The sequence below is a fragment of the Lathamus discolor genome (genome assembly GCF_037157495.1).
Source record: "Lathamus discolor isolate bLatDis1 chromosome 2 unlocalized genomic scaffold, bLatDis1.hap1 SUPER_2_unloc_1, whole genome shotgun sequence".
NCBI lineage: Eukaryota > Metazoa > Chordata > Aves > Psittaciformes > Psittacidae > Lathamus > Lathamus discolor.
In genome coordinates this window covers 431,122-451,191 of record NW_027069094.1, presented here as the reverse complement: position 1 = coordinate 451,191, position 20,070 = coordinate 431,122, and the positions used below count along the sequence as shown (strand labels likewise).

The window sequence follows — 20,070 nt, the reverse complement described above, 5'->3', positions numbered from 1 at the left end:
TTCCCAGCTCCTTGCAACCTGTAGTTTGGGATTTCTGGACTGTTGTACTGGGCACAGTGGAGCTGCTGTCTATGAAACTCTCTGATCTCTCCAATCCCGTTTATACATTTCAGTTCCATGGTATTTAGTGATAATAAATGATTAAATTTATTGAGCTTTATATTAAAAAGCATTTTTCAAGCCTGCTGCTGAGGTTCCACTGGGTATCCAGAATTCCTTTGTTGTTACAGACATGGAATAATCGTTTCATGGAAGGTTATTAATGGCATGAAAAGATGAAATTCTTTCCCCTCCTGTGTTTGAAGGCTCCTGCCTCCCCTCATATGGAACTTCTGCCATCACTGATTTGGAGTAGGCTGAAGCTGAACCCAGCTCCTTGGTTTGTCTCCCCTGACTGGAACTGCACCTCTGCTAGTTCTTAGCTTGTATCATACACGCCTAAACCCAGCACTGTGTCCTGTCCTGTGAGGACAAGTTTCATGGGTTACAATATTCTCATACTAAACCCTTGGTTTTACTTCACCAGCCAGGTTAGGATTCTTGTCAGAGGAGGGAATTGCGCTGGGTTTGGGTTCTGAAGGACCCAGATCTCCTGGGGTTCAGCTGTTTGGCACAAGTGCTATTTCTGGGTGCTGGGTAAGGGGCACATTCTCAGTTACTGTTCTGGAACTGGTGCTAGGAATGAGCTGATGGCTACAGCCATCACCCTGTGTGATCTCCTAGTCTAACAGCACGATGTAAGTGCTATTTCAGTGTTCAGGCTGGTGTGCCAGTGCCTCACCACCCTCACAGGGAAGCACGTCTTCCTAAGACCTCATCTGACTCTTCCCTCTTCCAGTTGGAAGCTGTTAACTCCTCATTCCATCCTTCCATCCCTTGTCCGAAGCCCCTCTCCAGCTTTATTGTAGCCCCTTTAGGCACTGGAGCTGCTCTAAGGTCTCCCCTTAAGGAGCCTTCTCTTCTCCAGGCTGAACCAGCCCAGCTCTCTCAGCCTGGCTCCATGGCAGGGCTGCTCCGTGCAGCCCTAGGATCAGAACCAGAAGGATTTATCACGTTTGCATTTTCTGTGTCATCTCAGTCTCCTCTAAAGTTTCAGGTGATGCAGATCCAGGGGTTAGACACTCACACGCATCCAGATGCTATCACAAGTTGCAAACCATTGCCTGTGCATGCAGAAACCTGCTCCCTTCTGGAAAGAAAGCCCTTAAACCTGCACCCCCCGGGTGTGTCTGTAAGAACAACTTGGTCTTCCAAAGGGTTCTGAAGTACAAGAGCTCCCTGCTTTGGCAGTTGGATCCTGTGAATGTCTCTTCACTGCCTCTGTGTCTGCTGTGCCTGTATCACGACCAAGCTGCAAAACCCCTCAGCAGGCAGTTGCAAGGCATGTTGTTGAGTAGATTCAAGTTTATTGGGCAATGCTCAGATATCCTTGGCTGCTCCTGACAAGTAACCCATCCAATGTGTGCAGCATTTCTAGTGGCTCCAGAATGGTGTACACTTCATGGAGTCATAGCATCCCAGGTTGGGAGGGACCTCAAGGATCATCTGGTCCAACTTTTCTAGGCAAAACATGGCCTAGAAAGCCAGCTCTTAACAGTGTCTAATGTTGGGGAGTCACCACTTCTCTTGGGGGGATTATTCCAATGGCTGATTGTTCTCACTGGGAAAAAAATTCCCATTGTGTCCAACAGGAATCTCCCCAGGAATAACTTGTGCCCTTCACCCCTTCTTTTCCTTGTGACTCCTCATAAAAAGGGAGTCTCCATCCTCTTTGTAGCCACCCTTTGGTTAGTGGAACACTTAACTACGAGTTGGAAAATCTCACAGGATCAGGGAAATCTGTTAAAAGATGGCTGTATTAAGAAATGTATGAGAAATAGGTTGAGGTTGAATCAGTCCTTGTTGGAGTGTGTTCGCTGGAGACAGAGGTGGTACTGAGAGGGACAGAGGAAGGGGGAGGGCGATAAAGGGGAAGGAGATACAACTGCTTTGTGGCTTGTACTTTGGTGCCATCAATGATAAACGGGTCCCCCCTAGTCTCCAGTAGCAGTCCGGGTTGATGAGTGGCAGCTTTTCTTCTTCCCCAGTAGCACTTTCCTGTGGAGGGCATGGACGCTGCTCTGCCTGGAGGCACTGGGAAGAAACGTTGCCCACTTAATGCAGTTTTTGCCCTTGCCATAAAAGAAGGAGCCGGAATCAGTTAAGCAGCATATTTGTTAAGTGGGATCACAGATGAGTGATGGCTGAGCTGAGCTGCTGCTGCTGCTGCTGCTGGCGGGTGGAGCCCGGCTCCTAGGGGAAAGGATGGAAGAAGAGAGAAATAGCCAGGGAAGCCGCTGGCCAGAGGGGTTGCGGGGACGGGTGGGAGCTCTGCTCTGTGTGCCGGCATGGTGGTGCTTGCTGTGGTTCCAGAGCATCTGCTGCACGTCGTGGAAGGCAAGGGTTAGTACAGACGGCAGCACCCGGGCTGAAATGTGGAACTGGATCAGCTTTAAGGCCATTACAAGCTGCAAGGCCATTACAGGCTGCTGGATCCAGTTCCTTCTTGCTCAGGTCCATATTCACATCCATGATTCTTTTCAGACTTCAAACACACATTTGCCAGTTCAGGTTCTTACCTGGTTTTATGGGAGAATTAATTTGCTTTGGGAGTTTGAAATCTTTCCAGCCTAAATGTATTTATGTCCAAGCCCATTTGCTGTTCTCTTAAGTTGAATTAGGGTCTGGTTCCTCCTGGGTGTTTTTATTTTCAGTGTATGCTGATAGACAGGAGGTTCTTAACCCTCAGCCATTTTTCTGGCAAATTTCCCCGTATTTTTTGGTCTGGTTTCCGTGAGTTTGGGAAATCCATGGGGTTTGTTGTTGATCTCGCAGTTAGTTTGCACAGTCAACTTAGTGTGCAACAAGAAGTGACTTTCTGTAACCAGTGACAATATATATCCACTGTCAAAACCAGCAATCCTGTCCTACTGATTCATCCTATTGATCCATCAGCTATCCTACTTGGAAATACTTGGATCCTGTTATTAGAACACCCTCCAGTCTTTGGAAACCTAGTTTTCCATCATTTTTAGAAGTTCTCATGTTGAATAAGGACATATCTTAAGAGCATTACTAGGATCCAGCGAGACTGGAAGGGTAAAAGTGGTATTTGTAATTAGATTCTAACAGACTTCTTCTCACAAGAATCCCAGACTGGTTTGGGTTGAAAGGGACCTTGAGGCTGATCCAGTTCCAGTCCCCTGCCACGGGCAGGGACACCTTCCACTAGAGCAGGCTGCTCCAAGCCCCATCCAACACTGCCAGGAATGGGGCATTGGAAGTGTTAGTCTAATCTACAGCTGGGTTAACATGTGCTGTCAGTGACATACAATCCTATCTTACGGCTATCACATTTCTCTGTCTCACCTGAATTATCCTTGTCTTTCAATACATGGATTTTAGTCACCCTCTTGGTCTTGCACCAGGGAAGATGTACTTGTGGTCTGTCTAGAATCAGGGATTTCCTTGTGAAGATCCTAGCAGCTTTCAGCTGCTTGTTGACTGAACAGCAAAAGAAATGGCAAGAGCCTTGTAGTTCTGCACTCACTGTGTTGGTGGTGGTTCAGGTTTGGTTTAAGCTTAGCAGAACATGAAGCCCACAGGCTGTTGCTTCCATCACTGTAGGAAATGAAGAAGGATTTGAAGGGAGGTTAAGGAAAGCAAATCTCCTGCTGCTTGCGCTGCCCATGCTGTGGCCAGCCCAGGCCAAGCGACCTGATGCTGAAAGTAGACAACTCTGCAGCAGCCGCTCTCTGCTCTGGACATTGTTTCCAGAGAAGGGACATCTGGAGGGCAGCAAATTTGGTTCTCTCCAGGAGTTTTATGTACATTTCTGTCACTCCCCTCACCAGCTCCTTGGTCCTTGGCCCTGACAGATCCCTGAGAGAGTCCTCGCCATGCCATTCCTTTCCCTGTGTCCTACCACACGCTCCCTGTCTTTGTCTCACGAATGGGCAACATGAACAGTTGGTGTCCTGAATATAAGCAATTTTAGTTCAAGGTTGACCAAAAGTTTTGCTGTTGTAAATGGGCATAATTTGGTTTGTTGAGGGGGGAGACAGGGAGTAGAAGAGATTTCTGGACTGCATAGGTACAATCCTGAGCCTGCCTGTGCCAAGGCGAGAAGAGGAAGGAACCAGCAGGACAAAGCAGATGGCTTTTCTGGGATCACATATTGATTTCCATTGGTAGAGCAAAGCTATGTGTCTGTCCAGGGTATTCTGGAAGAGGCACCACTCTTGTTACTGTACACTGCATTGGGGTGACCTTCAATCTCGCAGCAGTTGTATGGAATCACACCCCAAAGGGAACCATGAGAGCTGGGCTGTGATGTGACCATCCCTGTTTCTCTATCCAGCCCCGTCCCACTGCTGCTCAGTTTACTTTGTGGTGGACATCTTGTTCAGAGTGTTCATTACGGGCAAACTGACTCCTGGTCTTGAGATATGGACTCAACTGAAGAAGAATCTTTGTTAATGTGTTGTGAGTTGGGTGCCTTTGGGGCATGGACACCACGGCTCACAGAAGTGTGCATGCACATGAAGTTGATTCTCTTGTGCTTGTTCTTTAAGTCATCCCTTGCTCTTCAAGATGTTCTGGGTGTTCTCCTGGTCTGATCTGTCCTCTGTGTCCCTTCTGCTTCCAGTTGACACTGACGATCGTGCGGCAGACAGGGGGGCTGGGCATCAGCATCGCAGGGGGCAAGGGCTCCACCCCCTATAAGGGTGACGATGAGGTAAGACCCTGGACTCACTGAGGCACCCACTTTCAGGCACTAGTTCTCTGTAGCTGGAGGTTGGGTGTCCATAGGTGTCAGCTCCATGGCTGGTTTGGGCTTCCAGAGCAAGGTGGGAGCAGCCCTCAGTCCACCTTGAAGCAAGAGGCTGGAAGGGCTGAGCCAGCTCATGCCTCTGGAGCACAGCTTGAACCTTCCTGCCATGACCACTGAAAGCAGTAGTGAGAAAGCTGCTTCTTTCCTATGGGTGTCCTGAGATACAGGACTCACAAGGCAAAGAGAATGGGGTTGTTACCCACACACATGGTGGCATCATCTGCATCATATTCTCATCCCACTGGAAAAGGATTGAAGGGTCATCATTCTCTTCTCCCCTTTGTCACATGTAGGGTAGCCCTGCAGTGGGATTTCTTTCCCTTTTCAACCAACTCATGAATGGGGTGATGTGGTTGTCCTGTCCCCACATCCCAGGGTATGGGGTTGGTGAGGGATTCTCCTTTCCCTTAAGCTGGCCAGGGTGGAATGGTCTCTTGGGTGGAGCTGGGTGGAGGGGTCTCTCTAGGGGGTTGAGGGGTGGGCTCCACCCCTTCTAACAGGTACTGCTCTTTCCAGGGCATCTTTATTTCCCGCGTGTCAGAGGAGGGTCCTGCAGCTCGTGCAGGGGTTCGTGTTGGGGACAAGCTTCTGGAGGTAAGGACATAGCTACTGTGGAGAAGGAAATCCTGATGAGGGAGAAGTGTGGGTTGGGATTTCTTGGCATCTCACTAGTTTGAGGCCAAATTAAACATCAGAAGCTGTGGAAGAACAGATTTTGAGAGGTGAATGATTATTCCCTTTCGCTACAGTTAAGTTCATGGCACCAAATTATTTTGTGTAAAGTGGATCCCTCTTCAGTTACAGCTTTGGAAAAGGCTCTCTTTTTTTCCCCCTCCTGATTCACTTCCATGGTGCCCATTCACCTGTGCCTCCTGCAGGTGGCTGGACCCTCACAGCACAGCTCAGAGTTGTGGTGCTCCTTCTAACCGATGTGGCTAAGGCACATCAGGCCTGGGTTCCATTCTGTTGGCTAGGAATTGTGAGGAATAACTCTACCCGAGAGCAGGGATGTGTTGCTCAGGAATGGAGGCCATGATGGGAAGAAACCGAAAGTGCCATGAAGTGGAGGAGATAGATTTGAACACAGAGTTTTAGGCTGAGAGGCAGGCAATGTCTCCTGAGGGCGTGTGTTAGTACAAAATGAGGTAGCTGCTGGGAAGAGCTTCATGGGCCCCACTTTGCATTTCCTCAGTCTTCTGATGTGGTAGGACTTCTTTCTGAAATCGTGGAAGCAACAGTGGGGGCAACCGTGTCACTTCCCTGAGAGCTGCAGAACCTGGTGTCCTCCCTGCAAGTACATTGCTAGTTTTGCATGGAGAGGGAGGAAATAATAGAATCATGGGATTCTTCTGGTTGGAAAAAATCTTTGAGGTCATCAAGTCTAACCATAAACCTCACCCTGCCAAAGCCACCAGTAAACCATGGCCCTCAGCACCACACCTGCACATCTTTTAAATACCTCCAGGGACAGTGACTCCAGCACTGCCCTGGGCAGCCTGTTCCAGTGCTTCATAAACCCTCCCAGTGAAGAAGTTGTTCTTAATCTCCATGTAGCCCTCCCCTGGTGCAGCTTGAGGTCATTCCCTCTTGTCCCATCCCTCTTGGGAGCAGAGCCCAGCCCCTCCTGGCTCCATCCTCCTGTCAGGCACCTGTAGGGAGTGATCAGGTCCCCCTGAGCCTTCTCTTCTCCATCTGAACCCCCCAGGTCCCTCAGCCCTTCCCCATCCCCGCTGTGCTCCAGGCCCTGCACCAGCCCCATTGCCCTTCTCTGGCCCCGCTCCAGCCCCTCAATGTCTCTCTTGCAGTGAGGGGCCTGGAGCTGAGCACAGGATCCGAGCTGCGGCCTCCCCAGTGCCCGGTGCAGGGCCCTGCTGCCACACTGGTGCTGGTACATCAGTGTATCATGTGTGTGGATGCCATTGGCTTCTCAGCTGCCTGGGCACAAACTGCTCATGTTTGGCTCTGTCAATCAGCACCTCAAGTCCCTTTCCATGAGCAGCTTTCCAGCCACTCTTACCCAAGCCTTGTTGGGGTTGTTGTGGCCCAAGTGCAGGACCAGGCACTGAGCCTTGTTGAACCTCATCCCACTGGCTTCTGTTCCTGGATCCATCCTGTCCAGATCCTTCTGAAGAGCCTCCTGCCCTCCAGCAGATCAACACTCCCACCCAGATTGGTGGTGTCTGCAAACTTACTGAGGGTACCCCCGATCCCCTCATCCAGATCATTGATAAAAAGATTAAACAGAACTGGTCCCAGTCCTGAGCCGGGGGGAACACTGCTTGTGGCTGGTGCCAACTGGATTGAACTCCATTCACCACCCTCTGGGCTTGGCCATCCAGCCAGTTCTTTACCCAGTGAACAGTGAATGAGTTTACCCATTCAAGCCATGAGCATCCATTTTCTCCAGGAGAAGGCTGTGGGAAAAGGTGTCAAAGGCTTTACTAAAGTCTGGATAGAAAACATGCACAGTCTTTGCCTCATCCACTAAGTGGGTCACCTTGTCATAGAAGATCAGGTTGGTCAAGCAGGATCTGTCTCTCATAAACCCATGCTGGCTGGGCCTGATCGCCTGCTTGTCCTGCACGTGCCATGTGATGGCACTCCAGATGATCTGTTCCATGACCTTCCCCAGCACCAAGTCAGTCTGACAGGCCTGGCTGTGTCAGGGTCTGAGGAGGTAGATGTCCTTATTGAAAGTGAACAGGAAGCTGCACTGAGATTTGTTAGAGGAGGCAGTTCTGGGTGAGTGGTTACCTGGGAGTTTCAGAGAATCCCAGAATGGTTTGTGTTGGAAGGGACCTTAAAGCTCCTCCAGCTCCAACCTCCTGCCACAAGCAGCAGTACCTTCTGCTGGAGCAGGGGGCTCCAAGCCCCTGTGTCCAACGTGGCCTTGAGCACTGCCAGGGATGGGGCAGCCACAGCTTCTCTGGGCACCCTGTGCCAGCGCCTCAGCACCCTCACAGGGAAGAGCTTCTGCCCCAGTGCTCATCTCCATCCCCCCTCTGGCAGGTTCAAGCCATTCCCCTTGGCCTGTGCCTACAGGCCCTTGTCCCAAGCCCCTCTCCAGGCTCCCTGCAGCCCCTTCAGGCCCTGGAGCTGCTCTCAGGTCTCCCCTTCCCGCAGCAGAGGGGCAGGATCCCCTCCCTGAGCTGCTGCTCACGCTCTGGGCTGCACCCAGCACACGGTGGGGGGGTTCGGGGCTCAAGCACTCACTGAAGCTGGGTCCTGGGGAGCTTCTCCTTCCCCAACACCCCAAGTCCTGCTCCTTGAGGCTGAGTTAGTTTCCTGCAGGGGTGGTACAGGTGATGGGGAAGTTGGAGCTCCCTGTGGGGGGACATTTCCTCTCAAAGTTCCTTTACAGTGCTTGGCAGGAGCTGCCTTGGACTGGGACAGGCAGCTCATGTCACGGGAGCCTCCTGTGCTGTGTGAGTGCGGGGAAACTCCCTCAAGGGCAGCACATGAGGTCTGGGTGTCCCTGTAGGAACAAAGTCGGGTTGTCCTTGTGGGAACAAGGTGTTGACCCAGCTCTGCAGGGAGATGTGCTTCCAAGATCTCCCCACGGAGGTGAGGTTGTGCCCATCCCCAGGTGAATGGTGTGTCCCTGCACTGTGCGGAGCATCACGTGGCGGTGGAAGCTCTGCGTGGATCAGGAAGCTCCGTGTCCATGACCGTTCTGCGGGAGCGGATGGTGGAGCCGGAGAACGCCATAACCGTCACAGCGCTGCGCCCCGAGGATGACTACAGCCCTCGGGAGAGGAGGGGTGGCCTTCGCTTCCCGGAGCGGCCCGAGGGAGCAGCTCCCACCGAGAGATATTCCACCTGCCTCGTGCGCAACGAGAAGGGACTGGGCTTCAGCATTGCTGGTGGCAAAGGCTCCACACCCTACCGCGCTGGTGACACGGTCAGTAGTGACCCCATGGCAAGGAAGGTGCTTGATCCCGAGTCCTGGCACTGCTGGAGCAGCGCAGGGTCTTCCTCACCCCTTGGGTGCGGAGCGTGGCCATGTGATCCGAGAGCTCTTAGGTCAGGGAAGGAGAGAAGTTCAGGAGGAGGTGGGGCTGGGGCTCACAGTCCCCGCCAGTGACATTTAATCCTCCCACTGTCCTCCTGACATATATTCTGGGCTCTCGGCCACGTGGAGGCTTTGCTGCAGCTGGAGGTTTTGCAGAAGCCGAAGAGGGTTTGTGTGGAGTGAGGAGCAGATGGGAAGTGCCAGGACAGGGGAGGGGAAAGGGCTGGGATGTTCCTGCTGTCCTGGAGTGGTTGTGGGCAGCCTGGCGGTGGTGGCGGGCAGCTTGGGCTGCTCTGACCCTTGTGACTGTGTTTCAGGGGATCTTTATCTCACGGATTGCAGAGGGCGGCGCAGCCCATCGGGACGGGATCCTGCACGTAGGAGACCGGGTCATCTCGGTGAGTGGAGGCATCTCACTCAGCTCCTTGCCCTCCCTCACACTTTTCCTGCCATTACAGCTGGATTTTGAGGGTCCTTTTTTCAGCTCCTGAGCCTTCTGGGGGAACAGTTCATCTTGGTGGTCCTGCCCCTGCCTGGTGGGTGCAGTTAATGCTTCCCTTTTCCCCGCACGCTCCGTGTGAGTGCTTCACCATTGGAAGCTGTGTCCTGGTGTCTCTCCAGAGCTGGTAGGACAGCCTGAGAGGGCTCTGGGCAGCACGGTGTGTGTGGTGGGACCCCTTTGGAAACAACTGACTGTCTCCCTGTGGGAGGCAGGGTGACAGGGGCAGCGGAGGGAGGCTCCATGGGGTGGTGTGGAGCTGGCAGAGCATCCCACGGTGCTTCGCTGTGCTTCTGTGTGAAACTCCAGCCCCAGTTTCCCTTCCTGTCTGTGCTGGTGGTTCGAATCTCGCCGCTGCCTCTAACCTTGAGTCTCTCTGCCTCACATGTCACTTGCTCCCATCCTGCGGGAGTGTCTGCTGAGCCTCCTGACCCTCTTCCCAAGCTGCATGCTGCCTCCGAGGGAAGGCTCCTGCATCCTGCTGCTGGTGGTGGGTTTCTGGTCCAGCTCTTGTGGTAAGAGCATGTGTTACCACAGAGCTGGCGTGAGTAAACACTGATACAGCCTTGTCAGTGCTGGCTTCTGTCTGCTCTATCCCTAGGCTGGGGGCTGTGTTATATTTGCTCTGGCACAGAATTTCAGTGGAGCTCTGGCCCAGGTCTGGCACTGGTGTCATGCCAGAGACTTGGACTTGTGCAGCATCTCTCCCCACATCTAGTGCTCCCCTCCCCAAATCAAGCCTTGACCTTGATGATTGTCAGATAGCCTAAATATTTTGGATTTGCTCATTCTGTGATGCTCCACTGGTACAGAGGCATGACTGAGAGACATGACTGAGAGGCAGAACTGCAGACACAGAGTCTGTCATGTGGCACTGATTTGCTCTACCTGTGGCTGGAAGGAAACAAAGGACCTCAGAACAGAGTCAAAAGTCAAACCTTTCCACCCCCCATTAGCAGCTCTATTTATATCTGTGGGGAGCTTCATAGGAAAAGCTGATGCAATTCCCTAGTTAGAGCTTGCAGTGTCTTCAGATTGCAGTGTCTGGCCTCAGGGCTCACAGCTCAGGGCCTTTGCTAGATGTGGATGAAGCATTGGTGGCTTTAGTCCTCTCTCAGCCCCCACAACAGTGATGAGTTCTGGCATAGCTAGAAATATGCCCATGCTGGAGAACATGGTCCTCTGCTCTCAAGGGCATTACCTGTGCTGAAGTGTGTGTAGTCATTCAGAGTTTGGAGCTGAGCATTAGCTGCAGCTCCAAACTTGTGCTCACTTATGATGGAAGTAGGAACAAACCATTATCTTCCAGAACACTTCCCTGCTCTGGACTATTCACACAACTTCCGTGCCTTTCAGCAAGTGTTTGGCTGTTGCTCCTCCAGCAGCCGTGTCTCTGGGCAGCAGCTGCCTTAATGCCTTTTCTGCTGGTGGGGTTCCCTGCTAAGGGTGATACCCATCATGTAGTGTTACATCCTGAGGCCTCTCATATCTTCTGTGACATTTGTCCTCCAGAGTATCTACTCTCTGTAAGAGGAGTGTGAGCAGCTCTCTGAGTTCTGCTGTCTCTGGTGAAAACTGGTGCTAGGTTGAAGCTGTGGGGCTGTGCTGGCCCAGTGATGTTGAGTGTCTGTTCTCTTCAGAGCAGTGCCCTTAGAGCATCACAGGAATCCCCTGTTTACCACAACTCTTTTGAGGCAGTGGTTGCCCATTTTTATTGGAAAGCTGTTCAGGACGTGATAATTCCTGGGATGTGCAGTGCAGGTTGCGTGTGTTCCCCTGGGTCTGCATGGGCAGAGCAGGAGGGGCCTTGTTAACATCATGTAATTATGGAATGGTTTTGGTTAAAGGGGCCTTAAAGCTCATCCGGTTCCAGCCCCGTGCCATGGCCAGGGACCCCTTCCACTGGAGCAGGTTGCTCCAAGCCCCTCTGTCCAACCTGGCCTTGAGCACTGCCAGGGATGGGGCAGCCACAGCTTCTCTGGGCACCCTGTGCCAGCACCTCAGCACCCTCACAGGGAAGAGCTTCTGCCTAAGAGCTCATCTCAGTCTCCCCTCTGGCAGGTTCAAGCCATTCCCCTTGGCCTGTGCCTACAGGCCCTTGTCCAAGCCCCTCTCCAGGTTCCCTGCAGCCCCTTTAGGCACTGGAGCTGCTCTAAGTTCTCCCCTTAAGGAGTCTTCTATTCTCCAGGCTGAAGCAGCCCAGCTCTCTCAGCCTGGCTCCAGAGCAGAGCTGCTGCAGGACAGGATACAGGTGGTTTCACAGGTTCTGCAGGCAGAAGCCCATTTCCAAAGCCATACTCTCCTAGTCATGCCTCAGTTCTCACTTTTCCAACGGGTTGCTGTTTTCTTAGGAAAAGCAGTACAGCACAGCCTCATACTCTTCCCCTGTGCTCTAAATCATCCTGGACTTCTCTGCAGGGGAAGGACTGGGATAGCTCCTTTTACTTTCTTAAGGGAGCTTTGAGTACATGGATTGAAGAGTCCAGCCTGGATCTCTCTTCAGAGTTAACACCCACAGAACTCACCAGTGACTGACTACTAACTCCCGACCTTTCTGTTATATGTATTATATTGTAGTGTGTCTTGAGAGTCATCATGAGAATCTTGAGAGCCATTTGGGTGTTGGAAGACTTGGGCAGGGAGCTGCAAGGGGGGAATGTTGGAGAGTTGTGGAATGGGAATCCAGCAGGGAGAGTGCAGGACTGGGAGTAGCGGCTAAGGGCAGCTGGTTTTTGGGAATAGGACTGGAAGTAGAATGAACTGATTCTGGGGGATTTAGAGCAGCAGTAGTACCAGGCAGCACATGGGATCCCAGTGAGAGCAGTCTGATTGCTGAGGAATTTGGCAGAGTAATATAACTCCTTGGCACATGGAAAAACATGTGGAGCAGAGAAGGACAGACGAAAGTCCCCCTTTCTCTGGGGACTTATGTAGCTGAACTGCACTGGTTGGCCTTATTCTCTTGCAAAGCAGAGACTTAGCAATAAAGACCACTGCAAACTACCTGTCCAGAAGCTGGGAAGGCATCATAATTGCCAGGTGATGGAGAAGTTAGTGAGAGGGGCTGTTACACGTGCTGTTCCTCTGACTCAGGATATTGTGTGTCCCTGGTCACTAGCCTGGGGAAGTATCACTGCATACTTTTGCTCTGACCCAGTCTGACTATTCACATCTTCTTGTCAATGGCAGAAAATGACAGTGGGGATGTGTTAAGGTCAGGAGCAGAAGCTGCTGCAGCAGGTCTGTCTGGGGAGTATGGTCTGTCTGGGGAGCCTTGGTCTGGTGATGAAAACCTGGGACCAACCCTCTTCTACGTGTCATCTTGGTTAAAAATCAGTGTATCAGGTAGACAGGAGGACCCAAGGGATCCCCCCTTCCCAGTTCACTGGACACAAGGCTGCCACTGTTCCCTGTTCCCAGGTCCAGCCATCAGGAAGGCCATATGCAGATTCCAGAGATGAAACATCCTGCAACCATGGCTGGCCGCAGATTTACACAGACAAGAACGGGGACAGCACCTTCCCAGGCACCCACATAAGCACAAGCAGGTCCTTACAGGGCATGAACAACACAGACAGCCCTGTTCCTGTCCTCTGGCTAATCACAGAGTCATGGAATGGTTTGGGTTGGAAGAGACCTTAAAGCTCCTCCACTTCCAGCCCCCTGCCATGGTCAGGAGCACCTTCCACTGGAGCAGGGTGCTCGAAGCCCCTGTGTCCAACCTGGCCTTGAACACTGCCGGGGTGGGGGAGCCACAGCTTCTCTGGGCACCCTGTGCCAGCGCCTCAGCACCCTCGTGTACCATTGGAGTGATTCCATTAATGGTCCATCTGTGAGTCTTTTGTCCCCATGATCTGTGTTTCACTGAGATCTGTGCACTCGTGTGTTAATTTATTATCTTTCCTGCTTATTGCCTTGTCTCTTGTGCTCAGCAGCCATTACCCAGGTACCTTCACATCCTTCCCCTTCCTGCGTGCCTGGGCAGGCTAGAATTGCCTCCACATCCTTATGCTCTTCCTCTATGGCTGCTGCCAAAGGTGTCACTCTGGGGACAATCCTGTGTATAGAGGAGATGCTGTGGGGCTGAGAGTTCCCTGTCTGTGTCCACATAGTGTGGGGTGTCTTTGTCTGTTTTCTTCCATGTCATGAGCAGGTTGGATCAGGGGGTGGTGATGGAGGTTCTGGACAAAGCCTTGTAGACTGTTTGCAGACAGTGTTGTCCAGAAGCTGTTCTTGGGAGAAGCTGGGGAGTAACTGCAGTATTTCTGGGAATCAGTGAGGAATCAGGCTACAAAATCCACTTGCTGTGGCTGTTACAAAGCCGCATTGTTATTTCATCAGCTGATCAGACTCTATCTCAACAGCTGTATTTTCATGTCCTCAGAGTTCCTTTTGGGAAGCTTTTCCAGAACCTGAGGACTAGAAACCTTGTAATTTTCAGCTTCAACTTTGTCATGGCAAGTTCCATCCTTTGGCAGTGTTTTAGCTCAGCTCTCCTCTCAGCATTCTGGCCCTCAGACATTGATGGAGAACAGCCACATCCTTTATGGTGCTCTGGGTTCCCAGGCAGGCTGGTTTAGATGTTAGTGTATAAAGACTTTTCCCTGCCTCTCGCAGCAGTTTTTCTCTGTGCATCCTCTGAACTTACGTTAGATCATTCTTGTGCATGTGAAGGATGAGAGTCGAACACAGGTTCAGCTGAGTTCTCTTCAGTATTTGGTCTGAATGTCTTTGGCTTCCCTGTCTGTTCTGGAAGTGCCTCTGTTTCTTTCACTGATATCACAAATTGTATTCTTGAAATTATTTAGCAGAGTATATTGGATAATGGGTTCTTGTCCAAAAGAATTCCAGTTTTCCCTGTGTGTCCACACTTGGTCACTGTGGATCAGCAGTCTCTTTCTCAGCCCTTCCAAGTGTTTTCAAAACTGGGGTACACTTTTTATGGCTTAAAACTGACATTTTTCCCCAGCCCTCCATGACCTTGCCCAGCATGGGCAGCCCAGTGACAGGTCCTAGCACATCAGCTCATGCTCTCCAGTGCCTGTGTCTGGGCTTTTGGAGTGATTGATGAGCTCAAATGGCTGAGTGCAAAGGCAGCTGATGCTATGGCACATTAGTGTGCAGTGGCATCACTTGTGGGAATCGCTGTTTTGTCTTCTTCCCATGTTGAGATCTCTGGAGCCATTCCTTTAATGCAGTCTCTTGGGCTTCTTTTGCCATGACCAAGTAGGAAAGCTGGAGTGCCAAGCCTGGAAGGAGTGGCAGTGACTCTCCTCGTAGTGCTGAGCCACAGCATAGTCAGGGCAATAGCCAGGTTTGTGGTGCTCCAGGAGGTACAAGGGGCAGTGTACTTGGCCTTCATGATCCCCTGGCGCATCACTGGTGCCTTTAGGGCTTGGAGGTGTACAGGGAAGGTGGAAAAGGGGCTAGTAAGCTGCCTAGAAAGGGATTGTGGTCAGGTGGAATCAGCAGATGCCTCTTCCCTTTGCAATTAGGAAGGAGTGGGGTAAGTTACAAGGTGCTCTGGGGAACAGGCTCCTGAGAAGGGGCAGTTCCAGCAAGACACGGAAATACACCCTTAGGGTGCTTGGCTACATGTTAAATGGCAGGGTGTACTCGGGCCACGGTCTGACGCTGAGTTTGCGGGTTGTTCTAGATCAATGGGGTAGACATGACAGAAGCCAGGCATGATCAGGCAGTAGCGCTGCTTACCGCATCCTCCCCCACCATCGCGCTGCTGGTAGAGAGACAGGGTGTGGAGCAGCTCAGCGACGGAGACGCGCCCAGCGCGGCACGGGCACGGATGCACTCACCACCACCTCCCCCCGGCCCTGGCCCCGGGGACAGCCCACATGAGGACGCACCAGTGCCACTGAAGAACCACCTCTCCAAAGGGATGGAGGATCAGTATCCCATCGAGGTGAGGGTCTGCTGGAATCACAGAACCATGGAATGGTTTGGGTGGAAGGAACCTGGAAGCTCAACAAGTTACAACCCCCTGCCATGGGCAGGGACACGTTCCACTAGAGCAGGGTGTTCCAGGCCCCATCCAGCCTGGCCTTGAACACTGCCAGGGATGGGGCAGCCACAGCTTCTCTGGGCACCCTGTGCCAGCGCCTCAGCACCCTCACAGGGAAGAGCTTCTGCCTAAGAGCTCAGCTCAGTCTCCCCTCTGGCAGGTTAAAGCCATTCCCCTTGGCCTGTCCCTACAGGCCCTTGTCTAGAGCCCTTCTCCAGGTTTCCTGCAGCCCCTTTAGGCACCGGAGCTGCTCTAAGGTCTCCCCTTAAGGAGCTTTCTCTTCTCCAGGCTGAAGCAGCCCAGCTCTCTCAGCCTGGCTCCAGAGTGGAGCTGCTCCAGCCCACTGGAATATGGGATAGTACAATCTTGAATATTTCTCATTTGAAAAATCAGTACTCTGGTGAGGGCTGGCAACTGTGTTACTGGGGTGTGGAGAAGTAAAAGGGAACCCTCTTGTTCTATGGGTACTTACCTTGTACTCACACCTGCAAAACATCCCTGACTCCTTGTTTTTCAGTGTTTGTGCTCCTTACAGTATCCCTTATTACCTTTGACTCTGCTTCTTGTTCCCTCCAGGAGATTCGTCTTGTGAAGGCAGGTGGTCCCCTGGGACTCAGCATTGTGGGAGGCAGTGACCATTCAAGCCATCCATTTGGGATTCATGAACCTGGTGTCTTCATTTCCAAGGTAGAGTCTGAGCTCTTTAATTATTGGGTTAAGATGAAGGATTTTGATGCAAGAGTCTGAGAAGTACAGCACAGGTTGAAAACGTGGGGTGTGGAAAGGATGTGTGCACACGTGAAATGCTTATACCAGACATGCTGCTGCTGTTGTAGGAGTCTAAATGGCATGTAGAAGCCCCTGAAGGTGAGCTGTTTGGGGAGAATTAGCTTTTGAACTTGCTGAGCTTGTGTTAGCTTTTCATGAATGCTGGAAAGCTGCAGGCACACAAAGCCAGTCATCACGCAGCGAGTGTTTGTGGGGTTCAGATGAAAATGGTAATACGATAATAAGGATATATTGAATTAAGGCAAATCTTCCTTCATTCTTTGCCAGTGTTCACAAATTGGGGAACTTGGGTTGCAGAGAGAGAAATCAAAACAGGCTTCAGAGGATGCTGGAGGACAGCTATGGGACACAATCAGTGTCTCTCCAAGAACAGATGGACTTCCCTTCTCTGGTTGTAATATCAGTGCCTCTTTGTAGGTGATTCCGCGTGGACTGGCATCTCGCAGTGGGCTCCGGGTAGGGGACAGGATCCTGGAGGTAAATAGCATTGACCTGCGCCATGCTACCCACCAGGAAGCAGTCAATGCCCTGCTCTCCAACACCCAGGAGCTGACCATGTTAGTGAGGCGAGATCCACCACCACCGGGTATGCAGGTAGGTTCTGAGTAGAAGAACTGGGGAGCATCACGCTCCTCTTTATAGAAGGAACACTTTTGAAGGCAGTTGCTGATCTAGCTGGAAGTCTGGGACTAGGATACAACCAAACTTCCAGTTGAAATTGCCTCATCTCTTGGCAGAACCCAGTCTCTTGTATTTGTCTAGTTGAGGACTGATCAGAGGAGTGATCAGAGAGTGATCAGAGAGTGATCAGATTTCATGAAGACCAAACTTGAAGAGAAGACAGAAAAGAGCAGAGCCTCATCACAAGAATAAACTGTGCCCAATGAGTGCAAGGTCGAATTCAGGTCCTTTTCAGGGTGTTTAGAATATGACCAGCTACTAGGAGTGTTTCATCTACGGTTTGTCTGATCTTGATCCAGAAACAAGGTGACCTGTTCTGTGTTCACAGGAAATATGCATTGAAAAGGCTCCAGGAGAAAAGCTGGGCATCAGCATCCGGGGTGGAGCAAAAGGTCACGCTGGAAACCCATTTGATCCCACTGATGAAGGCATCTTCATTTCTAAGGTACCAGACACTAACTCTGCACTTGGCTGCGTGCAAGGACTGCTAGAGAAAAGGGAATGCCTATGGAATTTGATGTGCTCTCTCCACTTTTCACTGGGTACATCAGTTCTCCTGGAGTATTTGGAATCCACTGAAGGAGGTCATCTCTTTGCCTGTATTTTGCCTTGTGTTTCTTCTCTTGAGTTTACTTTTTTCTATCACATGAATCCACATATCTTTCATTTCCCCCTCCATTCTTGTTGTTTTCCCAAGTGCTTATGGCCTTCCTGCTCACTAAAACCTGCATGGTCTCCTTTCCTTACATTCAAAACATTATGAATTGCTCACCTTTCTCCTGTGCAACATACTGTGTCTGTTCCCTTTCCTTTGGGAATGACAGCTTGTGTGCATGCTAATTTGGCATGTCCCTTTTCCCCAAGAAATATCACATATTTTCAACAATACCCTATATAAGCTTATACTCCTGACCTTTACCAAAAAATACTTCCTCTTCTTTCCTGCTAGCACAGAGCATAGTGATAAATGGTGTCATTTTTGGTCTTGCTGCTGACCAAAAGGGGACTCTGGATGTTCACATTAATGTTACTGGTTCCTTCTTTAACTTGTATGGTAAGGTAGAAATTTTGCTAGCTCTAGAGGTCTTAATAGTCACAGAATCACAGAGTGGTTTGGGGTTAAAGGGACCTTAAAGCTCATTCAGTTCCAACCCCCTGCCATAGGCAGGGACACCTTCCACTAGAGCAGGGTGCTCCAAGCCCCATCCAACCTGGCCTTCAACACTGCCAGGGATGGGGCAGCCACAGCTTCTCTGGGCACCCTGTGCCAGCGCCTCAGCACCCTCACAGGGAAGAGCTTCTGCCTAAGAGCTCAGCTCAGTCTCCCCTCTGGCAGGTTAAAGCCATTCCCCTTGGCCTGGCCCTACAGGCCCTTGTCGCAAGCCCCTCTCCAGGTTTCCTGCAGCCCCTTTAGGCACTGGAGCTGCTCTAAGGTCTCCCCTTTAGGAGCCTTCTCTTCTCCAGGCTGCCCCAGCCCAGCTCTCTCAGCCTGGCTCCAGAGCAGCGCAGCTCCAGCCCTCGCAGCACCTCTGTGGCCTCCTCTGGACTCACTCCAGCAGCTCCACATCCCTCTTGTGCTGGGGTCCAGTCGTGGTTTAAGCCCAGCTGGCAACCCAGAACCACACAGCCGCTTGCTCACTTCCCCCGCTTCCTCCCTCCTCTCCCAAAGGGATGGGGAGCAGAATCGAAAGAGTGTAACTCCTGTGGGCTGAGATAAGAACAGTCCAGTAACTACGGTATAACACAGACCGCTACTGCTACTGCCAATAATAATAATGATAAGGGAAATAACAAGGGAAGAGAATATAACCGCTCACCACCCGCTGACTGATACCCAGCCCGACCTGAGCAGTGATCTAGCCTTTCCAGGTAACTCCCCCCAGTTTATATACTGCCCATGACATGCTGTGGTATGGAATACCTCTTTGGCTAGGTTGGGTCAGGTGTCCTGTCTCTGCTTCCTCCCGGCTTCCCCTCCTCCCTGGCAGAGCATGAGGCTCAGAAGTCAACATTACTGTGCAACAACTGAAAACACTGGTGTTATCAGCACTGTTCCCAGGCTGAAAGTCAAAAACACAGCGCTGCTCCAGCTACTAAGAAGGAGAAAAATGACTGCTACTGCTGAACCCAGGACAGGTCCTCATTCCTTGCTGGATGGTGGACACTCAGAGTTGCCAGTTAACCCTTTCTAATAATTGGCTGCCTTCACAGAAATACTCATAATTTGTTATTACCTGGGTATAGTTTCTTTAGCTGAGTTTTAAAAGAGGAAATTCACTCTATCAAAGCAATAGTTGCACATTGAGCTGCAATATTTGTAATAGCAGTAAAAGAAAACTTGAGTTTATTGTAACTTGCAGCTATTTTTAATTATTAGAATCACAGAATAGTTAGGGTTGGAAAGGACCTTCAGATCATCTCGTTTCAGCCCCCCTGCCATGGGCAGGGACACCTCCCACTAAACCATGTCACCCAAAGGTGTCATTAGGTGTCATTAGGTTTGGGTTTATCTCCTTCAGGGGGTTGGGGAGGTTTACATGTTAGCCCCATTGCAGGGTTAGTTTACACCCCCCACTTTTTATTCTCACTAGTGGTTGTTTTGGCCTGCAGAGCAGCAAAGCTCTGAGCTCTTCTGCTCTCCCTTATCTGTGTCACATCAGCTTGATCTTTCGTATCTGTCCTAACCCTGGTGATTTCCTGCTTGTCCCATTTGGGCTGTATATTTCCAGTAACTGAGAGACAAAGTAGTGCTTCTGCTTCCCCCTCCCCTGTGATGTTTTGATTTCCACTTTCTGTCTCCTGAGTTTTCCTTAATTTTCATTTCCATTGAGTCCCTTAATTGTCATTTTTTCTTAAAGTTACAATGAGGTTTTTCCTTGGTAAAACTTCTTGGTGAAGCGTTAGGAGTTGAAGACTACAAGTGGTATAAATCAGATTAGATATCTACAGGTTGAAATCCATGGTGTGTCTCAGCGGCGATAGCTCAGTGTCCCTCAGGGATGTATCAATAGTACAGATGGCAGTTGGCTTTAAGGACGTTTTTCCTACATTAACTTCACCTCCTCCCATTATTTCTGGGTGTTTTACTTTCACACTATGCACTTGCTGTCCCTGGAAAAGAAACTGTGAGTACTTGGTCTTGTTCTGTTCAGCTGCATGTGGCCACTTCTGTGCATGCACACACACTCACTTCCATG

At 51.0% G+C, this 20,070-nt stretch overlaps 1 protein-coding gene across 18 annotated transcripts in view; it reads left to right on the top strand.

The window, feature by feature from the left end:
- Positions 1-20,070, top strand: part of SCRIB (scribble planar cell polarity protein) — a 101,633-nt gene that overhangs the window by 39,668 nt on the left and 41,895 nt on the right. For 16 of the 18 annotated variants that reach the window (XM_065664202.1, XM_065664190.1, XM_065664192.1 and 13 more), the window contains 8 exons: positions 4,688-4,777; positions 5,390-5,467; positions 8,460-8,774; positions 9,203-9,283; positions 15,041-15,304; positions 15,980-16,090; positions 16,610-16,786; positions 17,202-17,318. In XM_065664202.1, coding sequence (XP_065520274.1) covers positions 4,688-4,777; positions 5,390-5,467; positions 8,460-8,774; positions 9,203-9,283; positions 15,041-15,304; positions 15,980-16,090; positions 16,610-16,786; positions 17,202-17,318 — 1,233 coding nt within the window. The other 2 variants (XM_065664200.1, XM_065664203.1) reach the window with 2 other exon arrangements.